At 47.0% G+C, this 22,036-nt stretch overlaps 1 protein-coding gene across 4 annotated transcripts; it reads left to right on the top strand.

Moving 5' to 3' along the window:
* Positions 1-255: 255 nt before the first annotated feature.
* Positions 256-20,914, top strand: AK2 (adenylate kinase 2). Of its 4 annotated transcripts, none has more exons than XM_053210887.1 (7): positions 257-431; positions 8,761-8,886; positions 11,076-11,186; positions 11,317-11,411; positions 16,548-16,620; positions 17,789-17,984; positions 18,747-20,001. In XM_053210887.1, exons 1-7 carry the CDS (start codon positions 333-335, stop codon positions 18,815-18,817), a joined length of 771 nt encoding a protein of 256 aa, XP_053066862.1. In that variant the 5' UTR covers positions 257-332; the 3' UTR covers positions 18,818-20,001. The 4 variants fall into 4 exon arrangements, with proteins under 4 accessions (XP_053066866.1, XP_053066862.1, XP_026915559.1 ...); XM_027059760.2 differs by lacking the exon at positions 18,747-20,001 and adding an exon at positions 20,019-20,914 and having other exon boundaries at positions 261-431; XM_027059758.2 differs by lacking the exon at positions 18,747-20,001 and having other exon boundaries at positions 259-431; positions 17,789-18,155.
* The last annotated feature ends 1,122 nt before the right edge of the window (positions 20,915-22,036 follow it).

Genomic DNA, 22,036 nt, shown 5'->3' with positions numbered 1-22,036 from the left:
TTCCAGCCTGGCCTCTGGTCTTGTTTCACTTTTTCCCGCCCACTCCGCACACCCGCTGGGCGCCCCAACCCCCCTCGGTGCAAGATGGCCCGCCCCTTCCTTACTCTCACTGATTTTGTCCAATCAAAAGCAGCCTTCCCCAGTATCGCCACGCGGTTGGTGAGTTGAAGTGTCCGTCGCGCTCCGGGGCGGGCGGAGCGACTTGACGGACGTGGAGACGGACCAGTGTTAGCGCGAGCGGACCGTGCGTGGCGTGCGCGGCGCGCTAGGCTGGAAGCGCTGGACCTGCGAGGTGTGTGCTGGCGGGTTGAACGGTGAGAGGCTCGGCGGCCATGGCTCCCAACGTTCCCGCGGCCGAACCGGCCCCAGAGTGCCCTAAAGGCATACGGGCCGTGCTGCTGGGACCGCCCGGAGCCGGCAAGGGTACCCAGGTGAGCTGCAGGGCCGGGCTTGGCAATGGAGCCGGTGGAACTCCAAGGTCAGGACGGCCGAGGTCCGGATCGCCCTGGAGCGGGACCGTGGCTTTAGGCCTGGGGAGGAGGTGGGGGTGTTGGTAAGGCCTTTGGGAGAGGGTGCAATTGGAGGTTGGGGATGTCTGAGTTAGAATTAGAGTTCTGGAGGCACCTAGGCTTGAGGTGTCATGTTGAGTTAGAATTAGAGTTCTGGAGGCACCTAGGCTTGAGGTGTCATGTTGGGGGATCAAAGGACTGATTTAGATCCTTTATAGGGTTAGAAGCTGAGAGGCTTTGAGCGGTAGGGTGAGCCTTGAGTTGAGGCATCTTGATTACATCTGAGCGGAGTCAGGGACCCCAGATTCCCTGCGATGTGGGGAGTGGATTGTCCAGGGTTATGTTCCAGGCACCCCGTGTAGGGGAACCTTGCTTGTAATGATTAATGACTAGGCGGAGGAGCATCTCCAGCACGTGGGGCAGAGTGGGAGCTGGCCTGTGCTGATTAGGAGCACTGAGAGAAGTGAGGTATGACCTGCCTGAGCCAGTTAAGTTGGGGGAATGGGAGAAGGTACTTCAATGTACAGGTAAGAAAACAAGCCCAGAGAGGTCAGGTCGCTTTCTGAAAATAGCAAAATTGACTTCCTGCAGTCTGGAACTTCAGGCACCATGGGGCTCTAGGATAGATTGGAGTCTGAAGTTACCTGCTGCCTTAGCAGACTGTGGGTCCTCACTTGGTATTTGGGCTCTAATGGATCCATAGATCAGGGTTGGGATTTATGATCTCGTTTAAGAAGCCCATAGGTTGGATTACCAATGTCCCCTTCCTGCCCAAGGTCCCTGGCATTGCCCCCCAGGCCACAAGTTCTTGCTTGTTCTTAGATTCTAAAGAGGGAATTCCTGAAAGTCTGAGCGCCTAAGTGAATGGTGTTCTGGGGACAGCTCTGTGCCCACTTTTCCTAGCACTTGAAAAGATCTTGTTTTACTCATTCTTGGGACCCCTCTGGCACCCAGAACATAATTTGGCACTTGATGGTGTCGGAAATGGATGAAGGACATAAATTAATGTGGGTGATGAGAAAGGAAGTCTGGAAGATACAGCCCATTCCTGATAAATGCATTTTGACTCTGGGCACTAGGTCAAGAACAACCACTTTTCCTTTTCTCTCTATAGCTGGGGCTGATTGATCCTTGGAACCTACTGTTCCCTAATCCTCTTGTCCTCAGTAACTTTGAAGTCTCCTCTTTCCTGTTGCCACCACCATTCATTATTAGGGAAACTGCTGCCTAGACTCTGAGTCTGCAAGTCCAGACTCTGCAGACTTTTGCTGTGAGTGACTGAGTATATCAGGGTAGCTCAAATCACCAATTCTTTTTTCTTAGTTCATATGGAAGTTAATAATTTCAGTAGTTGCGTAATGAGCAACCCATCCCAGTGCTGAGACGAGGGTTTTATAGTCTAGCAAGCTTTGTAACTTGTGAGCCTAAATGTTCTCACCTGAAAAATGGCGATATCTATCTTACTTAAACATTTCGTGAACACCAAACATTGAAGGTGGATCAGTGAACAAGACTGATAGGGTCCTTACTCACGTAGACCAAAAAGTTGACAAGGATATTGGAAGATCATATTATTAATATACATGTGTAAAGCACCCCCAAGTGCCTAGATGATCACCTGGCACATCGTAGGTGTTCAATAATTATTGACTCCCTCATCTTTTTTTTTAATGTTTATTTTTGAGAGGGAAGGAGAGCAAGGGAGACAGAATCTGAAGCAGGCTCCAGGCTCTGAGCTGTCAGCACAGAGCCCGACATGGGCTCGAACTCACAAACTGTGACATCGTGACCTAAGCTGAAGTCAGACGCTTAACCGACTCAGCCACCCAGGTGCCCCTCCTTCGTCTTAATGCCACGTTTCCCTTCCCCCCAACTCGGATGTATCTCAGTGTAAAGGGTAACGTATTCAGGAAGTTTTGAAGAATTTTATACTTATGAGCTGATTTATAAGGGTGTGCGTATGTTGGGGCGTTGGTCAGAGAAGGCTTTGTGGAAGCAGAGGAGAGGTATTTGGGACTTGAGGAAACACAAGTTCTTTAACGTCTGTACATCATTCTTTTCATAGGTGGAAATATAGGAATACTGGTGGTGGTAGCTTTTGGAGTTGAAAAAAACAACAGTGTTCATAAATCAGAGGTTGTGCAAAGTGGCAGCAGCATTTAGCCTACAGATACATCCTAACTTTTTTTTAATGAAGAGTTTGAATACCCAAAAGAAGACTGGGTGGCATAGTGGGTCCCCATGTATCCATTATCCAGCCCCAGCAACCATCAGCTGGTGGCCATTCCTTCTCCATCCACTTCTCTGCACAAAGTATTTTATTATTAAAAAAAATGTTTTTTTAGTGTTTATTTATTTTTGAGAGAGAGAGAGACAAAGAGCACAAGAGGGGGAGAGGCAGAGAGAGAGGGAGACGCAGAATCCGAAGCAGGCTCCAGGCTCTGAGCTGCCAGCACAGAGCTGCTCGAACCTGCGAACGGTGAGATCATGACCTGAGCCGAAGTTGGATGCTTAACTGAGCCACCCAGGCGCCCCGTCTTCACAAAGTATTTTAAAGCAGCTCCCAGATCTCATAACCGGGGTGTGTTTCCTGTTTTCTCTGCCTGCCTCTGTGCACAGTTTTTTTCCATGTGTCCAACTTATACCAGTTCTTCATGGCCAGGCACGTGCAAGCAGTCAGCTGCCATTGTGCAGGTCGGGCTCCGTCAGCTGTGTCCGTGCAGTGACACACCTCTCTAAGACCCACACTCTTGTTCCCTTTTTACAGTTAGAGAACCTGAAGTTCCAAGAGACAGTTCTCTAGTTTACCTAGGAAGTAATTGGCAGGTCCTGCGTCCAAATGGCTCCAAAGCTCCTGCTCTTTCTGTTGCTGTCTCCTGCCCTGGGTTCGATTTTTCTCCTACCCTGTGCATGTGGTGTTTGATGGTTTTGGTGCTGGAGATGCAGAGAGCAGCCCTTGCCCCAAGAGGATACAATATACTAAAATAGTCCCCCTTTGCCTAGTTCTCTGACAGGCCTCGAGTCAAAGAAGTTACGTGTGTTATCTGATTTAATCCTACAACCCTAGGAGATAGGTCCTGTTGTTATCCATGCCTTTTACTGATATACTGAGGCCCATAAGCTGTATCTTACTCCCAGGTAGTAGCAAAGGCAGCATTTGAACTCATGACAGGTTCTTGAGCAGAGTCACCATCTTTCACTGTTGCTGTGAATCTAGGCGTTGAGGCAGAGATAAACACGCATGCAAGCAATGCGTACTAGTACAAAGTACCACGTGGGAAGTATCGGGTGAGTGACCCTGACAAACGCTAGGGTAGTTCAAGAACCATAATTTGTTGAGAATATTCCATTCTTCCTCTTACCCACTTAGTGACGTTGGTAATACTATCCCCAGTTTATAGATGAGAAAATAGTCTCAGAGAATCACCGGCCTGAGGTTACATGGTAAGTTAAGAGGCAGAGCTGAGATTCAAACACAGGTGTCTATGCTTTTCAAAAAACTTTTTATTGAAGTATAATATACATGGAGAAAGGTACAAATACTATAAGTGAGCAGCTTGCTGAATTTTCAGTGTGAATTTTCACAATTACATTTGTGTAGCCTACATCCATATCAGGAAACATAATGGTGAAGTCCTTGTGCTCCCTTCCAGACACACACACACACATTTTCCCCCCAGGACAGCCACTAAGGCTCTGTGGGTTGTTACTGTTATTTTCTAATAAGGCCACATAGTGTCATGGGTAAGAGCTGGGGCTTGCCCGCTCTGCTGTTACTAGCTCTGTGATGGTGGGCAGTTTAGCCTCTGAATTTCATTTATACAATGCAGATAAAAATAGTTTCTTCCTCATGGGCTTGTTGTGTATTACACATACTAAATACAGTAGAACAACGCATGGAAAAATCTCTTGGCATGTTGCAAACACTCAGAGTTAGCTAATGTTGATATGAGTCCTCATCAGAGGAAGAAGGGATAGTTGGGAGTACTTTTGGTGGCAGAAATATGCTCAGAATTTGCCTGCAGGGAAGGGTAGAGCTTAGACCACTGGAGGAAAGAGAGAGGGCATTCCTGCACAGAGAAGAGCCAAGGTCCTCAGAGATGCTTGTGTTATGTATTCGGGTGTCATACATAGAGCCGCTGTTTACAGTGGTGCTGGACATACAGACAGGGGACTGTAGAGGTAAATTTGAAGAGCTTGGGAGGATTAGGACGTTTATTGTGGAGGACACTGAGTGCTAGGTTAAAATATTTGTAGTTTTTCCGCTGTGGCACTGAGGAGACATGGAAGGCATCTGAATGTGTGTGTGTTGGGGGGCTGGGGGCCATGCCCAGTAGTATTTTAGGAGATGATTACAACTGCTTATTCAGGAGCACTAGACCTGGGAGTGGGAAAGACTGCAGGCAGAAAGATAATTTCAAGGTGAGAAAACATGTGGGTTTGAGATTAAGTCAGATCTCAGCAACTGATAGTTTCCCCTTTATTTCACTAAGTATCAAGCACTATGCTGAATGCTTTTGTATACATCATTTTTATTAAATCCCCATAACAGCTCTGAAAGTAGATATTATTTGCACTCTAGTGATGAAGAAACTGAGGCCTTAAGAAGGCTGTATAACTTGTTCAAGGGGATACAATGAGGAGATTGTAGATCCTAGTTACCAGCCCAGATCTGTACCACCAAAAACCCCATCTTGTGCCACTGCCCCAGGGCTTCTCAAAGGGTGCATGGGAGTCCCAGGGTGGTGCCTGAGAACCAGTCAGCCCTTAACTTTAAGGGTGGGCCTGCCTTGGTAATTTTAGCGTGTGCCCCAGATGACTGTGATAATACACTGGAAACAGAGAACATTAAACCACCATGCTGTCTCCCTAGTGGTTTTAGCCCTTCTTATCCATGCACCGTGGAAGCCTACCCCCTCCCCAGCAGGGTTCTCGCAGAGGTGATGAGCCTATTTCTTGGTCCATGGCCAGTGAGACACAGGTGTCTCAGGGCTTCAGCAGCAAATGTGGTCCAGGGGCCAACAGCACAGCCAGGCCTGCAAGCTTCTTAAAAATGCAGATGCGGGGCACCTGGGTGGCTCAGTCGGTTAAGCGTCTGACTTCAGCTCAGGTCATGATCTCGCGGTCCGTGAGTTCGAGCCCCGCGTCGGGCTCTGTGCTGACCGCTCAGAGCCTGGAGCCTGTTTCGGATTCTGTGTCTCCCTCTCTCTCTGACCCTCCCCCATTCATGCTCTGTCTCTCTCTGTCTCAAAAATAAATAAACGTTAAAAAAAATTTAAAAAAAAATGCAGATGCTCACGGGGTGCCTGGGTGGCTCAGTCGGTTAAGCCTCCAACTTTCGCTCAGGTCATGATCTCGCAGTTTGTGAGTTCAAGCCCTGCGTCGGACTATGTGCTGACAGCCGAGAGCCTCGAACCTGCTTCAGATTCTGTCTCCCTCTCTCTTTCTGTCCCTCTCCCGCTTGTGCTCTGTCTCTCTCTCTTTCTCTCTCAAAAAATAAACATTTAAAAAAATGCAGATGCTCAGGTCCTACCCTATATAATCAGAATCTGCCTTTTAGCAGCACCCCCAGGTGATTCGGAGTGGAAGCAGTACTCTAAAGCATAAGCTTGAAGTTGAGGGGCATATAATTCAGTTATTTCATCAGGCTGCTTCTGTCATTCGCAAGTAAAGAGTAATGCAAAAGAGAACGACTATGGAGAGAGGTCCTTTATTTATTGAATGCCTACTGTGTGTCTGATGTTTTCGGTGCTTCTTTCATTTTATCCTCACAACTGCCCAATGCAGCAGACATCCCCATTTGACTGGTGAGGAAACCGATGCTGAGAAGTTAAGTAACTGGCCCGAGGTCACACAGCTGTTAAGTGCCTTAGCCAGGATCCCTTTGTAAATCCGACTGATTCCACAGTCCATGCTCTTTGCAACCACACTGACTCCCGTGCAGCCAGCAGAGAATGAAGGAGTTATTCTTCTGCCTCACTTGTGTCTTCCCTCGTGGAGTGTTCTCCCACACAGCCACAGCTGTAGGATCCAGTCCTCTGGAACAGCACATAAAGAATCCCGAAGTCTGGGGGGGGGGAGGGGTTAAAAATAGAACAGGTTCTGTGGTTACAGCTCTTCTCTGGTGTTTTCATCAGCCTTTCGCCTTGAACAAGCCCGATCTCCAAAGTGTTCCCCCAAGTTAATTTCAACAACCACGGAAAAGATTGGCAGAAAAGCTCAGTTCTCTGGGTCTGCGGCCACCACGCCAGCCTGGAGGACCAGGTTTTCCACTGCCAGAGGGTCCTGACCCTCACTGGTTTTCTGAAGGGTAGTTTTTAATGCCTTCTTCAGCTGGACTCCATTGTGCTATGAAGTTGTTTCTTTGCTTGAACTGAATCAGCCCATGAATCACAAGAAAACTCCCAGTGAACTGGTTTGAATAAGAATCCAGCCATACTTATTTTATAAAAGAGTTGAACCAAAAAGCTAAGTGTCAAGCTTCTTGAACTGATTCCATTCCTTGTAAGTTCTGCAGGGGTGGGGGGTGCCACTACAACCAACGTTGGACTGTCCAGAGTGGCTTCCGGTTCTCGTCTTTATTCTGACGTATTGTCCACCCAGCCAGGAGCTCATAGAGGACAGGGTCCGTATCTCTTGTTTTCCTGGCTGCCAGCGGGGTTCTTGGAAGAGGCATCAGTGTTTTCTTTTTGTATGAACGAACATGGAATCTGGGCAGGGGTTACAGTACCAGCTAGTTGCGTACTTACTATGTGCATGTGCCATTTGATCCCATCAACCCAGTGATGGAGGTACAACTACTGTTTCCATTTAACTTAGAGGAAATTTGAAACTTAGTAAGGTAATACCATTTTTCTCAAGTTACATGCCTGAAACCCAGGTAGGTTGACTCTGAATCCCAAGCCTTTTTGTTTTTAACGTTTATTCGTTTTTGAGAGACAGAGACCGTGTGAGCGGGGGAGGGGCAGAGGGAGAGGGAGACACAGAGTCTGAAGCAGGCTCCAGGCTCTGAGCTGTCAGCACAGAGCTAATGCAGGGCTTGAACCCGCGAACCACAAGATCATGACCTGAGCCAAAGTTGGACGCTTGACTGACTGAGCCACCCAGGCGCCCCTGAATCCCAAGCTCTTAACCAAAAGGCTATACTGTCTCCTAAAACTACTATGTAAGTGTGTACTGTTTGCCAAATGCTCTTCTTATGCATCCTGTCTGATCCTCAGAGCTACTTTCTGAAATGGGGCCTTTTTGCCTTCATTTTAAACAGATGAGGAAACTGAGCCCCTGGGAGGTTAGTAACAGGAAAGGAGAAAAGCCAGATCTGCCTGGGGGAGACCTGCACTCCACCCTGCCCCAGCTGCCTCCCAGGCCCGTGGCCACAGTACTTGCCACGCACACATTCATTCCTTTGGCAAATGCTCATTCAACACATTATATGCCAGGCATTGTGCTGAGTGCTTTACATACATGAACTCCTTTAAACTTCACAGCAGCCGGGGTGCCTGGCTGGCTCAATTGGTAGAGCGTGCAATTCTCGATCTCACGTTTGTAGGTTCAAGCCCACCTTGGATGTAGAGATTACTTAAAAATAAAATCCTTGAAAAATAAAATGAAAATTGGGGCACCTGGGTGGCTCGCTCAGTTAAGCATCTGACTTCAGCTGAGGTCATGATCTCATGGTTCATGGGTTTGAGCCCCGCGTCAGGCCCCGTGCTGATCGCTCAGAGCCTGGAGCCCGCTTCACATTCTGGGTCTCCCTCTCCCTCTGCCCCTCTCCCACTTACACTCTGTGTGTGTCTCTCTCTCTCTCTCTCAAAAATAAAACATTAAAAAAAATTTTTTGTTTAATAAATAAACATTAAAGGAAATTTAAAAAATAAGTAAAAATAAACTTCGCATGTCTGAAGGACTGGTACTGCTGTTTTTATTCTTCCCATTTATGAACTGAGGCCTTTGTGTCAGTAGTGTGTGTCTAGTGGAATTAGTGGTAGTAGCTAATATTTATGATCCACTTCTTGTGTGCTAGTTGCAGTTCTAAGTGCTTTACATGCCTTGTGTCATATAATTCTTATAACCCTATAATCGTATATTACGTATAATATAAGGTGCTCTTATCCCCATTGTAGGTAAGGAAGTCAGCATTTCCCGGGGTTCACACACCCAATGAGTGACAGGGCCAGGTTCACACCCAGGCAGTCCGATGCCACGGCCTGCCGTGTTAACCCTGTCTTGGTCTTTGTCTTCCCCTCCACAGGCACCCAAATTGGCTGAAAACTTCTGTGTCTGCCATTTGGCTACTGGGGACATGCTGAGGGCCATGGTGGCTTCTGGCTCAGAACTGGGAAAAAAGCTGAAGGCAACTATGGATGCCGGGAAACTGGTAGGTTTGGTGGTACCAGTGAAGGTTGATCTTCCTGCGTCAAGATCTGCACTGCCTGATTTGGTGGCCCCCGACCACATGTGACCGTGGAGATTAATTTAGACTTAATTTACCTGAAAATTCAGTTTCTCGGTCTCACTCTCCACACTTCAGACGTTTGTTAGCCAGCACAGGTGTTTCCATCACTGTAGAATGTTCTGTGGGACAGCCCTGTGCTGTGGGGTGTTTTAACAAACCGGCACACTGTATGAATGTTTAGAGGAGCGAGTTTCTTGGTTCATTCTGAATTTGTGGCATGCATTTTATTCACCATATTCTTGAGGTTCCTTTGTGCTGATGCATTTTATAATACCCCCAAGTTTTAGAGCCAGAAATTAAACTGCCATCCTTAGGCCAGAGCTCAAGCATGTATCCAAGAGAGGACACGGGAAACCACAGAGTGTTTTAACTCTATTTTTGCGGCTCTGTGTTCCTGTGTCTCTAACAGAGGAGTTGCTTGGCGATTAACAGAAGTAATTTTTCCTACTTGGAGGATATAATAGCATTTTCTTAGGTTTTTAGTCCAGTTGATCTAATTGGACAATTACAATCTATTATCTACTAAATCTTCTTTGATTAGTGCCATAGATTAGTTGGAACTGAGTTATTCTGGGACCTGGCCTCTGGGAATCACCTTCAGAAGTCATTTTGTGGAGCACCTAGTGACGTTGGTTAAGCGTCTGACTCGGTTTTGGCTCAGGTCACAATCTCACAGTTTGTGAGATCGAGCCCCCACGTCCGGCTCTTCGCTGACAGCGTGGAGCCTGCTTGAGATATACCACCCCACCACCCCTGCACATGTGCTCTCTCTCTCCCTCTATCAAAACAAATAAATAAATAGACATTTTTTTTTTTAAGTCATTTCGTACTTGGCCCTCTGGTCTTTTCATATCTTAGAATGTTCGTTAAGGAAGGCGCTGGGTTTTGCCTTTATCCCTGAGATACCTCCTGGTAGGCTTTGAGATTCGGTAGCCATATCCGGTGGTGCCCTGCCTGCCCACCTGCCTCTTTCCCTTCGTGTTTGTGAAACCTTGAGTTAAGCTAGAAAGCCGAATATTTTGGACTTTGGGTCTTGGCAGAAGATCTTGTACTGAGAAAAAATTGGGATATCGCCATGAGATTACTTATCTCCAGCCTTTACTTAGTCACACAGCTTGTACTTTGTCCCCAAGTTCACAGCTGGTCCCGGGAGATAAGAGCATTAGCTACCAAGATGGGCAGCCTTCACTGTCATACTGATAGAGAACTTCTCTTTCTATGAAAGCTCAGAAGGAAAACCAGTTTTCAAAAGCTGGGAGGGGTCCTCATTGGGGCTTTTAGAGAGGCTTACAAGTCTGTTGGGCTGGAGCCTCACTTCCTTGGTTCTGACCCAGTCTTGCCAGTTCAGTGACCTTCTTTGTTACCTCATGTCCAGGATGGCCTGGCCCACTTAACTGTTAGCCTAATGAGAATCGTGAAATGGAAGGTTGGTTCCTTTCTGCATTTTGGTCAACACCCTCCTCGGGTGAGCACTCAGCCATAAGCCCTCACCTTTTTTGTGCTTTGAGGACAACTGCTTGCTGATGAGCTGTTATCTGATGGAAAGGATTCTTTTTCTTTTTTTTTTAAGTTTATTTATTTTGAGAGAGAGAGAGAGAGAGAGAGAGAGAAAATATGTGAGTGGGGGAGGGGCAGAGAGAGAACCCCAAGCAGGCTCTGCGCTGTCAGCTCAGAGCCCGCAGCAGGGCTCGAACTCATGAACTGTGAGCTCATGGCCTGAGCCGAAGGCAAGAGTCAGACGTTTATCCAACTTAGCCACCCAGGCGCCCCAGATGGAAAGGATTCTGATTAATGTCTGGAGAGGGCCTCAGGGCCTAACACATGGAGTGCTTCTGTTCAGGTGACAGCGAGTGGGATCCTCTTCTTCACCCAGATTATACAGGAAAACCTCAAGGGAAGAGAATGTGTGTATGGCAGCCACAAAAATCACGAAACTGAATTTTCCAAATGGAGCCATTCCACATTTGCTCAGGTTTTTGCTTCTCTGGGGCCACAAAAATATGCTGTTTAGTAATCAGGTTGTATAGACACAAACTAGTGGGCCTGGAGATGGGCTCATGTCATGTAATTAACAGATTTCAACCCATGGCTGTCTTGTTCTTGACTTCCAGGTGAGCGATGAAATGGTAGTGGAGCTCATTGAGAAGAATTTGGAGACCCCTCAGTGCAAAAATGGTTTTCTTCTAGATGGCTTCCCTCGGACTGTGAGGCAGGCAGAAATGGTGGGTGCCTTGCATTTTGTGTCACCCTTGCATGAAGATGAAGGCTTAGCCCTTTATCTGTTAATTCCTTTGAGGGAAATGGCTCCAATCAAGCTCTGGTAGCTTAGGTGGGCCACATACTCTCTTACAGCTTGACAGCCTCATGGAGAAGAGGAAAGAGAAGCTTGACTCGGTGGTTGAATTCAGCATCCCAGACTCTCTGCTCATCCGAAGAATCACAGGAAGGTATTTGTCCTCTGAAGGTCCCTTCTGGTCCTGCCTCCTCAGAGCTTCGTCAGACCACCAGAGCTGCTCTTACCGGACCCCAGCCATGCAGCTTAATGCCATTTTAACATGCATTGGTCTTATTTGGTGACATCCACTGATGTGGTGGCGTGGGATGGGGATATGTGGAAAGAAGAGCAAGGTATTTGAAATCAGACAGTGTCTCAGTCCTGTCACCTTTTCACTCCGGCCCTAGGCAAGTTTCCTAGCCTCTCCACGGCTGGTTCCTCCTACATAGAGTGGGGTTAATACCACCTGCTGCGAGGAACCATGGTGCATTTTGGATACCACGAGGTGCACAGTTCAGAGCCTTGCTTACAGTAGGTGCTTCCAAAATACTACACTCCTTACATGGTTACTTCCATTTCAGGGCTCTTTGAAATCTGCTTTCCATTGGAAGTTGCCATACCTAGCTGTAGGCTTTGTATTAATTATGAAAATAATACGACCACCTACGCAAAGTTTAGGAAATGGAGGAACATTTTGCTCCTGGTACAGCCGTCTCAGCCAAAGGCACTATTTCTTTGTTACATGTTTTGTTTTAAAGTACTTGTTTCTTGGGGCACCTGGCGGGCTCAGTCAGGAGAGCATGCAGTTCTCGGTTCGAGCCCCACATTGGGTGCAGAGTTTACTTGAAAAGAAAAAAAAAAGAATAAATAAAATCTTTAAAGTACTCGTTCTCAATATTGAACAGAGAAATATTTCTGTTTTTGTTTCTGAACACATTTGCTCTGAAAGGTCGCCACTGCTTTAGGCTACAGTTTCCTCTACCCTATTTCACTGTCCACTCTGCCATCTGCTTCTCGCCTTCCAGAAATATGTGGGAAGCTCTCAGCCACTAATAGACCTCCCATTCTCATCTTTATTGTGGGCTATGGCTTTTATATCCCTTGTCATTTTATCAGAGTCTCAGGAAGATGGTCAGCCTACCAACTTGAACCAGACATCCGTAACCATTATTTTTCATTGCTGCACAGTATTTCACAGTAGATGAGCCATCATTTACTTAATTGTCTCCTTATTGTTGTACAGTTGTGGTTTTTCTAGATGTCTACTATTAAATTGATGGTGTGACCATCATAGTACATGTAAATGTTGGGGTTTAATTCGAGGGAAAATGCTTTCTTGTAAATTTTATGCCTTTGATTTCCTAATGAGGTTGGACATGTTTTCCATGCGTCTGCAGTCTGTATCTTCATGGAGAGAGGCAGACATGTAAACAGACAGCAGAGTGAGTGTTACAGGTATTTTCCTGAGAGGCTTTATTAGATATGGTGGGATCCACCTTGTATTAATTTTCTATCCAAATGTCCAGGTTTCACGTTTCTAGCTATTCCATAGGCGCCTTCAGTGCAGGAACTTTCGGGTTTTTGCATCCCCACTGGCACAGAGTAAACAAAGTTGATGCAGGCCTACAAGTGGTAAGGTTGATTGGAAGACACATTACCAGGGCTGGGAGCCCTAATGTACAAAGCAGATGTTAGTTGACCCTGGGGTCCTTTGCTTCAATCGGCCCAGCTTCCTGAGTGCCTGCTCTGTGTGCGACACAGTACTAGACTCAGGGGCAGGGGACCAGGCAAGGGTACAAAAGAACAATATGCCCATCCCTGACCTCAGAGAGTCTATAAGCCATACATGGAACCCGAGCTGTTTAGCACAGTGGGTAGTCCTAAGGAGCGAGCCTGGGAGCAGGGAGGAAGGGCTTCATAGTGTCAACTTGACCTTCCTGGGTAGAGGATTTCAGTGGGGCTTTCTGGGAAGGGAGTAGAGGCAGGAACGAGTATAGGTTGCGGGAGAACGGGGCTAGTGGCAGAATGTCTGTCCAAAGTTGGAGGAATGATCTGTCAGGCTGAGTCGTAGAGTGAGCGCTATTAGAAAGGCAGGATAGGGGCGCCTGGGTGGCTCAGTCGGTTAAGCGTCCAACTTCGGCTCAGGTCATGATCTCGCGGTCAGTGAGTTCAAGCCCCGCATCGGGCTCTGTGCTGACAGCTCAGAGCCTGGAGCCTGTTTCAGATTCTGTGTCTCCCTCTCTCTGACCCTCCCCTGTTCATGCTCTGTCTCTCCCTGTCTCAAAAATAAATACACATTAAAAAAAAAAAAATTAAAAAAAAAAAAAGAAAGGCAGGATAGGGCTTGACTGGGGAAGGTTTGCCAAAGTGAAGAAGAGGTAGATGCATCAGGAGTCTTGGGATGTTGGTTGGGTTTTTTTTTGTTGTTGTGTTTGTTTTTGTTTGTTTGAGAGAGAGCGAGTGCAAGTGGAAGAGAGGCAGAGAGGGAGACAGGATCTGAAGCAGGCTCTGCGCTGACAGCAATGAGCCCAGTGTAGGGCTCGAACTCTCAAACCACGAGATGATGACCTGAGCCAAATTCAGATGCCCAACCAACTGAGCAACCCAGACGCCCCCGTGAGTTGTTCTTAAGCTGTGAGGTGTGGCAGAAACAGCATTGTAAGAACATTAGTTTGGCCCTCGCATACAGGCTAAATTGGGGGAAAGGAGAAATGGACAAGACCCACCTAGGAGCCTGATTCTGATCCACACGTGAAGTTACAGAAACTTTCAACTGGGGTTGGCTGGTGGGGAACAGAGATTCTGAACAAACTACAGGATTGTTGTAGAGGATGAAGAAGACTCAGTCTCTCAGTTTGGGGGTGAATGTTGTCATGTGACCCACTCCCTCACAGAGGAGGGGACAGGCCAGGCCAGAATGTAAAGGCGTTTCCTTTAAGTTCACTCTGGATCAGTGGCAGAACTAGCACTAAAAGCCTGCTTTCTGCCTCCTAGTCTGCTGCACTGATGGTTGGGAGAAAAAAAAGTGAGGATCTAGTCTGTTAAATACAGCTCTTATTTAAATGTGACATAAGGACCCCACTGTAAATATCTTTTTGATTAGCTCTGACCTCACTTCTGACAATTTTATGAATCATTATTTTATTTCTTGAATATGTATGGTTGGTGGATTTGGGTTTTAACTTATTCAGTGTTAGCTCTCTAGTATCCTGATTATTCTACCAGTTGGCTCTCCTGATGTCTCAAGCCATCCCCATTTTGTGGATGAGAAAACAGGCATCTGAAGTGTCACACTCAAGGCAGCAGTGGCTCTAGAATCCCAGCCTTGATCCCCTCCACAGTGCCACCCCCACCTCTAGGTCAGGCTCAGTGGCTCTTAGAGCTGTTTTGGTTGGTCCTGAGACCAACCCCACTTTGAGAACTTGGACTTTCTTTTTTTTTTTTTTTTTTTTTTTTTTTAATTTTTTTTTTAATGTTTATTTTTGAGACAGAGAGAGACAGAGCATGAACAGGGGAGGGTCAGAGAGAGAGGGAGACACAGAATCCGAAGCAGGCTCCAGGCTCCGAGCTGTCAGCACAGAGCCCAACGCGGGGCTCGAACTCATGGACCGTGAGATCATGACCTGAGCCAAAGTCGGATGCTCAATCGACTGAGCCACCCAGGCTCCTCCAGAACTTGGACTTTCTTTCGTTTCCCTTCTGGGGAATAAGCCATGCATTCCCCTTAAAGTGAAGTCCATGTGTAGGGAAGGAGCAGAGTGTTGTATGTAACTAGAGGGCTGGGGGAGTCCAAGTAAGCATAGTGATGTAGGCACGTGGGGAGGAAAAGAGTCGTGTGTGCTGCAGCCTGGCTGCTGTGTGCCTTGTGCTTTCCAGAAGGTGAAGAATCACGGTCCACGTCTCATGCCCGCAGCCCTTCCCAAAGGGAAAGCTGTAGCTGATACCAGTGGCCTCTCCCTGGGTCTCCCAATGGATGCCATTCCCCAGTGGAAGCAGCAGGGAACCTCTCCAGCGACTCCAGTGAAAGAGGGCCGGACCTCCTGTCACATGATAGCACATCCAGGGCACTCAGTAGAGCTTCTTCACTCAGCCTCACCTTGCCCCCACCAATGTTGTAAATGGACCACTTGGCCCTTCAAAAGTGTGCTGTCATTAAAATTCACTATTACGTTTTACAAAGGTGTCTGCCCAGGCTTTGATAGTCTGACTCAGACTTACCTTCCCAACTCAGATGATGTGGTGAGCTATCAAATATCAATCCCCTCAGCCATCAGAGTGGCTGGGCAGGCCTGGATTCTTCCGGAGGGGCAGGCACCCAAGTACTGTATATTTTGTTCTGCACTTGCCAAGAGGTGAAAAACGTTGGGAAGTTCTGGTTTAGCAGACCTTCACAAGGAGAGCAGCCATCAGTTAAATAAGGAAGTCTTGGTTGGCACAAAATTGGGGAACCAGATAGGTGCTGGCTGCCAAGCAGTGTTTGGCCTGCCTTCTTCCCTTCTGAGGTTCTTGGGCTCCTGTGGCGTAGCCACTCCTGGTCAGGAACATGGTACAGATGGAGTGACCAGCTTGATTTTCAGTGCCAAATAAATGCTTATTCTTGGGCACCCCGTGACTGGTCGCGTCAGTGTGTCTCCTGGTGCCAGTATTCATACTGCGCTCTGATGCTTGGGTTGCCTTTTATCTACACGATGCTGGAGGTGTGCTGCACCAACTAGTGGTGTTTGCACCTACAGGACACGTTGTTCCTGTTGCACCTTCCTGCTTTTTATAACCAACTACGATAGAAAATACAGTTAGGTTCTCTGTCCTCTGTCCTCCCATAGCACTTTGCACAAATCTCGATTAAAGGATTATCGTATGTACTTTAGTTTTTTTCCCCATTGTCTCTCCCACTAAAGTAAGCACTGCTTGTGGTCAGGGATCTTGACTCGCTGCTCTGTAGCCCTGGATTCAGCGTAAGGCCTAAACCAAACTAAGCACTTAGTAAATAAATGTTTGTTGGGTGAATAGAATGAATGGCTGTGTGAGACCAGCACCGAGTTTCTGATGAGTTAGGCACTTAGGCCATCCTTGGCAGCCAGACACTCAGTGACCATGTTAGGTCAGAGTAGAAAACGTAACTCCTTACGGTGTAAGCTCTCCTGGAAGCCCCGTTACCTTCCCAAGCAAGCGATGCCTACAGCTGGGTTCTGTGCTGGGCACAAGTCCTCACAGCTGGCTTCTCTGTCACTGCTTGTCAACTTGGAGACCTCTGGGGTGCGGGGATACTTTCAGGCAACCTGACTCATGTTCATCTGCTGTCTTTCAGGCTGATTCACCCCCTGAGCGGCCGTTCCTACCACGAGGAATTCAACCCCCCAAAGGAACCCATGAAAGATGATGTATGTAAACTCAGGGCAGGAAATTGCCTTTTCTTTCCTTCCCCTCTCTTCCTTTCTTTCTGTTGTTGTTCTTTGTTCTTTCCATCTTCCCTTTATTCCTACCAATATTAATAACTTAACCATGCAAAGTATCACTACTACGTAAATCACATGGGCTGTGGCTCATCTATCTAGACAGCGCCTCTCCAGGTGGTTTATTGTTTGAGGTAGATACCAGCACCGGCTACTTCACAGTGCCCAGTTTATACCTGTCTTTTGTCCAGAGCAGCCCCTCTCTGGCATCTTGGTGGCCTAAATGGTCGACTGATTAGTCGACCAGGAGAAGGCTGCTTGGAAGCCTAGAAGTAGAGCCAAGCTGGGAGAACAGTACTGAAGAGAAATGTGTTGACTGGTCCTACTTCAGAAGAATGTCTTCTTCTGGTGACTCTGCTGTATCCTACAGAATCAGACTATTTTGGCTGGATTAACGTTGCTGAGTTCTTATGACAGTCTTTAGTTGCTTAAAGATGTAAAAGGGAGGGTCTCGTATATGTTCACAGTAACATTTGCCATAGATAGTCCATTTTGTCTGTTTTAGAACATGCAGTAGGAAGAATTTTCTGGGTTTGCCTTTGTCACTTGAGACAAGTTTGTCAGGTCATACAGGTTTCAAAGCCATAACGTCAGCTTAGTCACATTTCACAGGGTTGGGAATTCTGCCATTCAGAGCTCTTTCTCACTTCACCTGCCACTCTCAGAATGGTGATAGCCGACACCCTAGTAAAAACACCAACCTCTTTGGTGACTGAAGTTACAATTGCGTATTCTCCTGGTCCGAGGGGCCTCTGACTTTCCACTTCTGATCCTGGAAGCATTTTTCTTGAGGGTGAACAGCCTAAGCAGAAGCTGTGAGAGATAGGCCTTGCCCGTCTTGCTCCCTCAAACCCCTTTCCTCATGCTTGCTGTCTCAGGCTCCCCAACTTCTCTGGACGGGTTGGTCTGTTCCTGGGACCGGCTTGCCAGGAGTAGCAAAGTTCTTTATAGTTCTCTAGTGGGGGGGAATCTAGATTGTCTGTCTTTCTCTCTGATGGACTTGGGGATCAGACAGCATCGCAAATCGGCATCCGGCATCAGAGAAGGAAACCTTGCTAACAGTCCCAGACTTTCATTGCCCTCTTCCTGTTCTCAGATCACTGGGGAACCCTTGGTCCGCCGATCAGATGATAATGAGAAGGCCTTGAAAATTCGCCTGGAGGCCTACCACACTCAGACCACCCCACTGGTGGAGTATTACAGTAAACGAGGGATCCACTCTACCATCGACGCCACCCAGACCCCCGATGTCGTGTTCGCCAGCATCCTAGCGGCCTTCTCCAAAGCCACATGTAAAGACTTGGTTATGTTTATCTAACGTTGGGTCCAAAAAAGGAGTTTCTGTCTTCTTCCTATCCCTGTTGAGGGTGTGGTGGGGGTTGCAGAGCAGGCAGAGGGAAGCTTCCTCAGGCCAGAAAGAATACCATCTGATGTATTGATTAAAAAAGCACTTGCCTGATGTATCTTTAGTGTGTGTGCAACTCTCATCTCATCTGTCGTGTGTGTGTGTGTGTGTGTGTTGGTTTTAAGTATGTGGACACTCTTCTTTCTTTCTAAGATACAGACAAAGTTGCTTTATCAGCTGTTTGCTTCTTTAGCCATACTCTTGATTTTTTTTTTTTTTTTAACCAAAGTAACTTAAGTCGGGTCTCTACCAGGCACCCCAGTTCTAAAACCTCATGGTATTTATTCCATCTCCAGTAACTGAGTGGAAGTCTGGGATCACGTAAAGTACTGCAGGGCCAAAGTTCCTGATGGCAGATTGTTGGCGGAGAGTTCCGCTTGCTTTCTAGCCCCACAGTGGAAAGCCACCTGAGTCAGTGTGTGGCTGTGGATCATTAATTTTGTCCCTAAATGGGAGGCAAAAGGCATTTACGTTACAGATTCCAGAAATTACTGGGAAAGGATATCACCATAGAAAGGTCCAAGCCAAGTCGGAATATTTTTGTGATCTGCATCACAGTGCTGTAAAGTAGGGATCATTTGGGACCTGTGTTTGAAAAGTGAATTGTTGCCAAAGAATGAAACCAAGCAGATGGTCCTTTTGAATTCAGACTGTCTTCTGAACATCCAGGCTGGGCATCTGAGAACAGCCAGTTCACTTCCCAAAGAGAGACCAGGGTAGGTTTGTTTGTTTTCATTTTTAATGTTCGCCTCGGTTTCCAAGTATGAACAAAACAGTAATTTGGAGGTGATCTATTCTTGGCCTCGTTTTTATTAGAATTTACTCAAACCTAGTCTCTCCAGGATATGAAACCCAAATCAAATGTGTCCCTTTTAAACTCAAACTCTCTCCCCTCCAGATCTAATCCTTCACCCCTGACTTCATGATGGTAGTAGCCACAAACTCCCCAAGAAAAGATCACCCAAAAATAAGACCACCTATGACAGTAACCAACTTGTATTCCTAACTTCAGCTTCTCAGCTATCAAGCATTTCCTGAGGTCCATGCTGTGCCTCTTGAGCTCTGGTTTGATTTGTGGCAGACAGATGAATTCATAGACTGTTAGGGGCCACCAAACAGTGGCCTCTGGAAAAGCCATTGGAAAACCAAGGGCAGGTCCAGTATATAATGCCACCTGCCCCAGCATAATCTGCCGACTTGGTGCATTGGGCTCTAGAGTCCCCGTCCCCATCTGACCTGAGTCTCCTGCTGTCTGTGGAACTGCCAGAGGGCTTGTCCCCTGTCCATCTGGAAGCTGGGCATGGGTATGTGGCCATCTTGCTTCCCTTTTGTCTGGTTCAAGTGAGTGCCTGCTAGCTGTGCTCTGCCTTGTTTCCCTGGCTGTCACCTAACCCCACCCATTCAGAACAGAAACCTAGTCTGTCACGGGGCATTTCTGGGAAGCATATGACTTCAAGGAAGAGGAGTGAAACCAAAACTATGAGCTGTGTCTGCAGGGGCCTGGAGTCCTCTGGGTGAGGGTGGCCTCATAGGCCTTGGAGTTGACTCCCCTTTCACTGGGGACAGTTGCAGGCACTTGGCCTCAAAGTTGAGGTCTTTGAATGTTTGCTAATTGGATGTGCATGATCCTTGCTCAAATATTTGTCACCCATCCGTATACATTCACATGTGCATATTTGGGCTGCTGATGAAACTAGATCCTGTGGGACACATATGCCCTTTTGGGGGTGGTTAGGATTTAGAGTTTTGCTTCCTTTAATTACAGAGCCTTAACCTCGGCAGGCATGAGAGCTTTCTCCTGACAGAGAAATGTCCAGTGTTTGATGCATTTGGTTGCTGGGGCATGCATGCCAGCCTTCCCTGATATTTACTTGGTTTTTAAAAACCCATTTTGTTCTCTCTTGTTTCCTCTCTGTTTCAGCCTAGTAACAGAAGGCCAGGCGAGACTGCACCACTGCTCATCACCCCGCGGCGTGATCCCTGCTCTTAGGTGCTGGGCGGAGGGGAGGGGTGGTCAGGGTGAGGATGGAGAGGGAAGAGTGGTGAGGGCCCAAAAGGAGTAACAAAGAGCAGCAATGTGGTAGTGAGGCCGTCTCCTTGACACATAATAGAGGAGTCTGGAAGAGTACAGAGGAAGGGGGAAATTAAACTGATTAGAGTGTATAAGTAGAAATAGGGAAGTGCAGTATTGTTTCTAAGAAATTGAAGTTTGATTTACTGTGGATTTGTGACAATATTTTTTAAAGCCAATGCCCTAAGACCTCAACTTTTATCTCAGAACCTCATGGGCTGCCAGCCTAAGAGTGCAGGAAATCAAACTGTTCTGTCTCTCCTAAAGCTTGGAACAGACAGGGTTTGACTATTGACCCTGACCCTGGTTCCCTGCACCATGAGATCAAAAGATCATCTCCACATGGGAAAGAGATGGGGGGGGGGCGGGTATGGGGTTCATGGAGGCGGTGTGCTCAGCCAATCAAGTTTACTGCAGTTGTGGGGAAGGCAGGGCTGGTCTCCCTCCTTAAGAGTGCACCACTGTTTACCAGGCCACCCATTCTCACGGGTCAGCTCTCAGCAGCCACCCAGCATCCCTACACTCTTGCCATCTTCCATCCACAACGTGTGAAGGGACTCTTGTTAATAAATAAACAAGTGTCCTAAGCAACATCATCCAAAGACTGTCCTTACCATCCTCAAATCCTGTGACTGGGATCACTCGTCAGCACTGTGATGTATTATTTTCAATGAGGTGCCTTTCTTAACTGACCAAATGCTGCCTTGTTTGGCCACTAAATCAATAAAGTATGTTAAAAATTTGTATCCCATGTTGTGGCATTTTTTGAGAGGATCTGGGCTAGAAAGATGGCATTGAATTCTGAATCTGGCTTGGAAGCACCTTCTTGTCACTAGAAGTCACGAAACAGGGAGGTCCAAGTGTGTGCTCTTAGGATGAGCCGCACGCTCTTGAGCCTCAGTTCAGATGCAGGCTTTTCTTGCACCGGAGGACAGGGCAGCTTGGCTTAGTGGGGACGGCGCTGTGCCTGGAGCTCAGAGGATGTGCAGTGAATCCCGGCCAATCATTTACTCTGCTCCTGTTTCCTTGTCTGAAAAAAGAGAGGCGTGATGCCACCTTCTCAGACTTGTTGGCATTCAGTGAAGTTTATAAAAAGAAGTTTGTGCTTGGTGGCTGGCACACAGCACACTCTTGATAAATGTTAGTGGATCTGAATAGATACAAAAATATCTGCTTCATGCCGGGCTAGATAATTGTTGAGTGGACAGTTGTCCACAGCCTAGAAAGCCAGTGCTTCTCATTCCTAGCCAGATTTTTGGCTGCCTCTTCGGCTGCCTCTTTAACACTCCTGGTTGCTTCTTTGTAAATCCATTTCTTCCTCAGCAAAAGTGCCAAAATGAAGCTTTCATGCTCTTTGGAAGGGCTGCCTTTGCCAGTGAGGTTTCTTTTCTTTCTTCTTTCTTTTTCTTTCTTCTTTCTTTCTTTTTGTCTCTCTCTTTTTTCTCTCTTTCTTCCTTTCTTTTCTTTCTTTCTCTCTTTTCTTTCTTTCTCTCTTTCCTTCCTTCCTTCCTTCCTTCCTTCCTTCCTTCCTTCCTTCCTTCCTTCTTCTTTCTTTTCTTTCTTTCTTCTTTCTTTCTTTTCTTTCCTTCTTCTTCTTTCTTTTCTTTTCTTTCTTTTCTTTCTTTCTTTCTTTCTTTCTTTCTTTCTTTCTTTCTTTCTTTCTTTCTTTCTTTCTTTCTTTCAAGTTTATTTGTTTTTGAGAAAGAGCATGAGCTGGGAGGGGCAGAGAGAAAGGATCCCAAGCAGGCTACACTGTGGTGTCAGCACAGAGTCCAACACAGGGCTTGAACTCACGAACTGCAAGATTGTGACCGGAGCCAAATCAAGACTCAGAAGCTTAACCAGCCCACACATCCTTACTAGTGAGG

This window comes from Acinonyx jubatus, chromosome C1 (assembly GCF_027475565.1).
Source record: "Acinonyx jubatus isolate Ajub_Pintada_27869175 chromosome C1, VMU_Ajub_asm_v1.0, whole genome shotgun sequence".
Taxonomy (NCBI): domain Eukaryota; kingdom Metazoa; phylum Chordata; class Mammalia; order Carnivora; family Felidae; genus Acinonyx; species Acinonyx jubatus.
The sequence above is the reverse complement of the archived record's forward strand: the minus strand, read 5'-3'. Positions and strand labels throughout refer to the sequence as shown.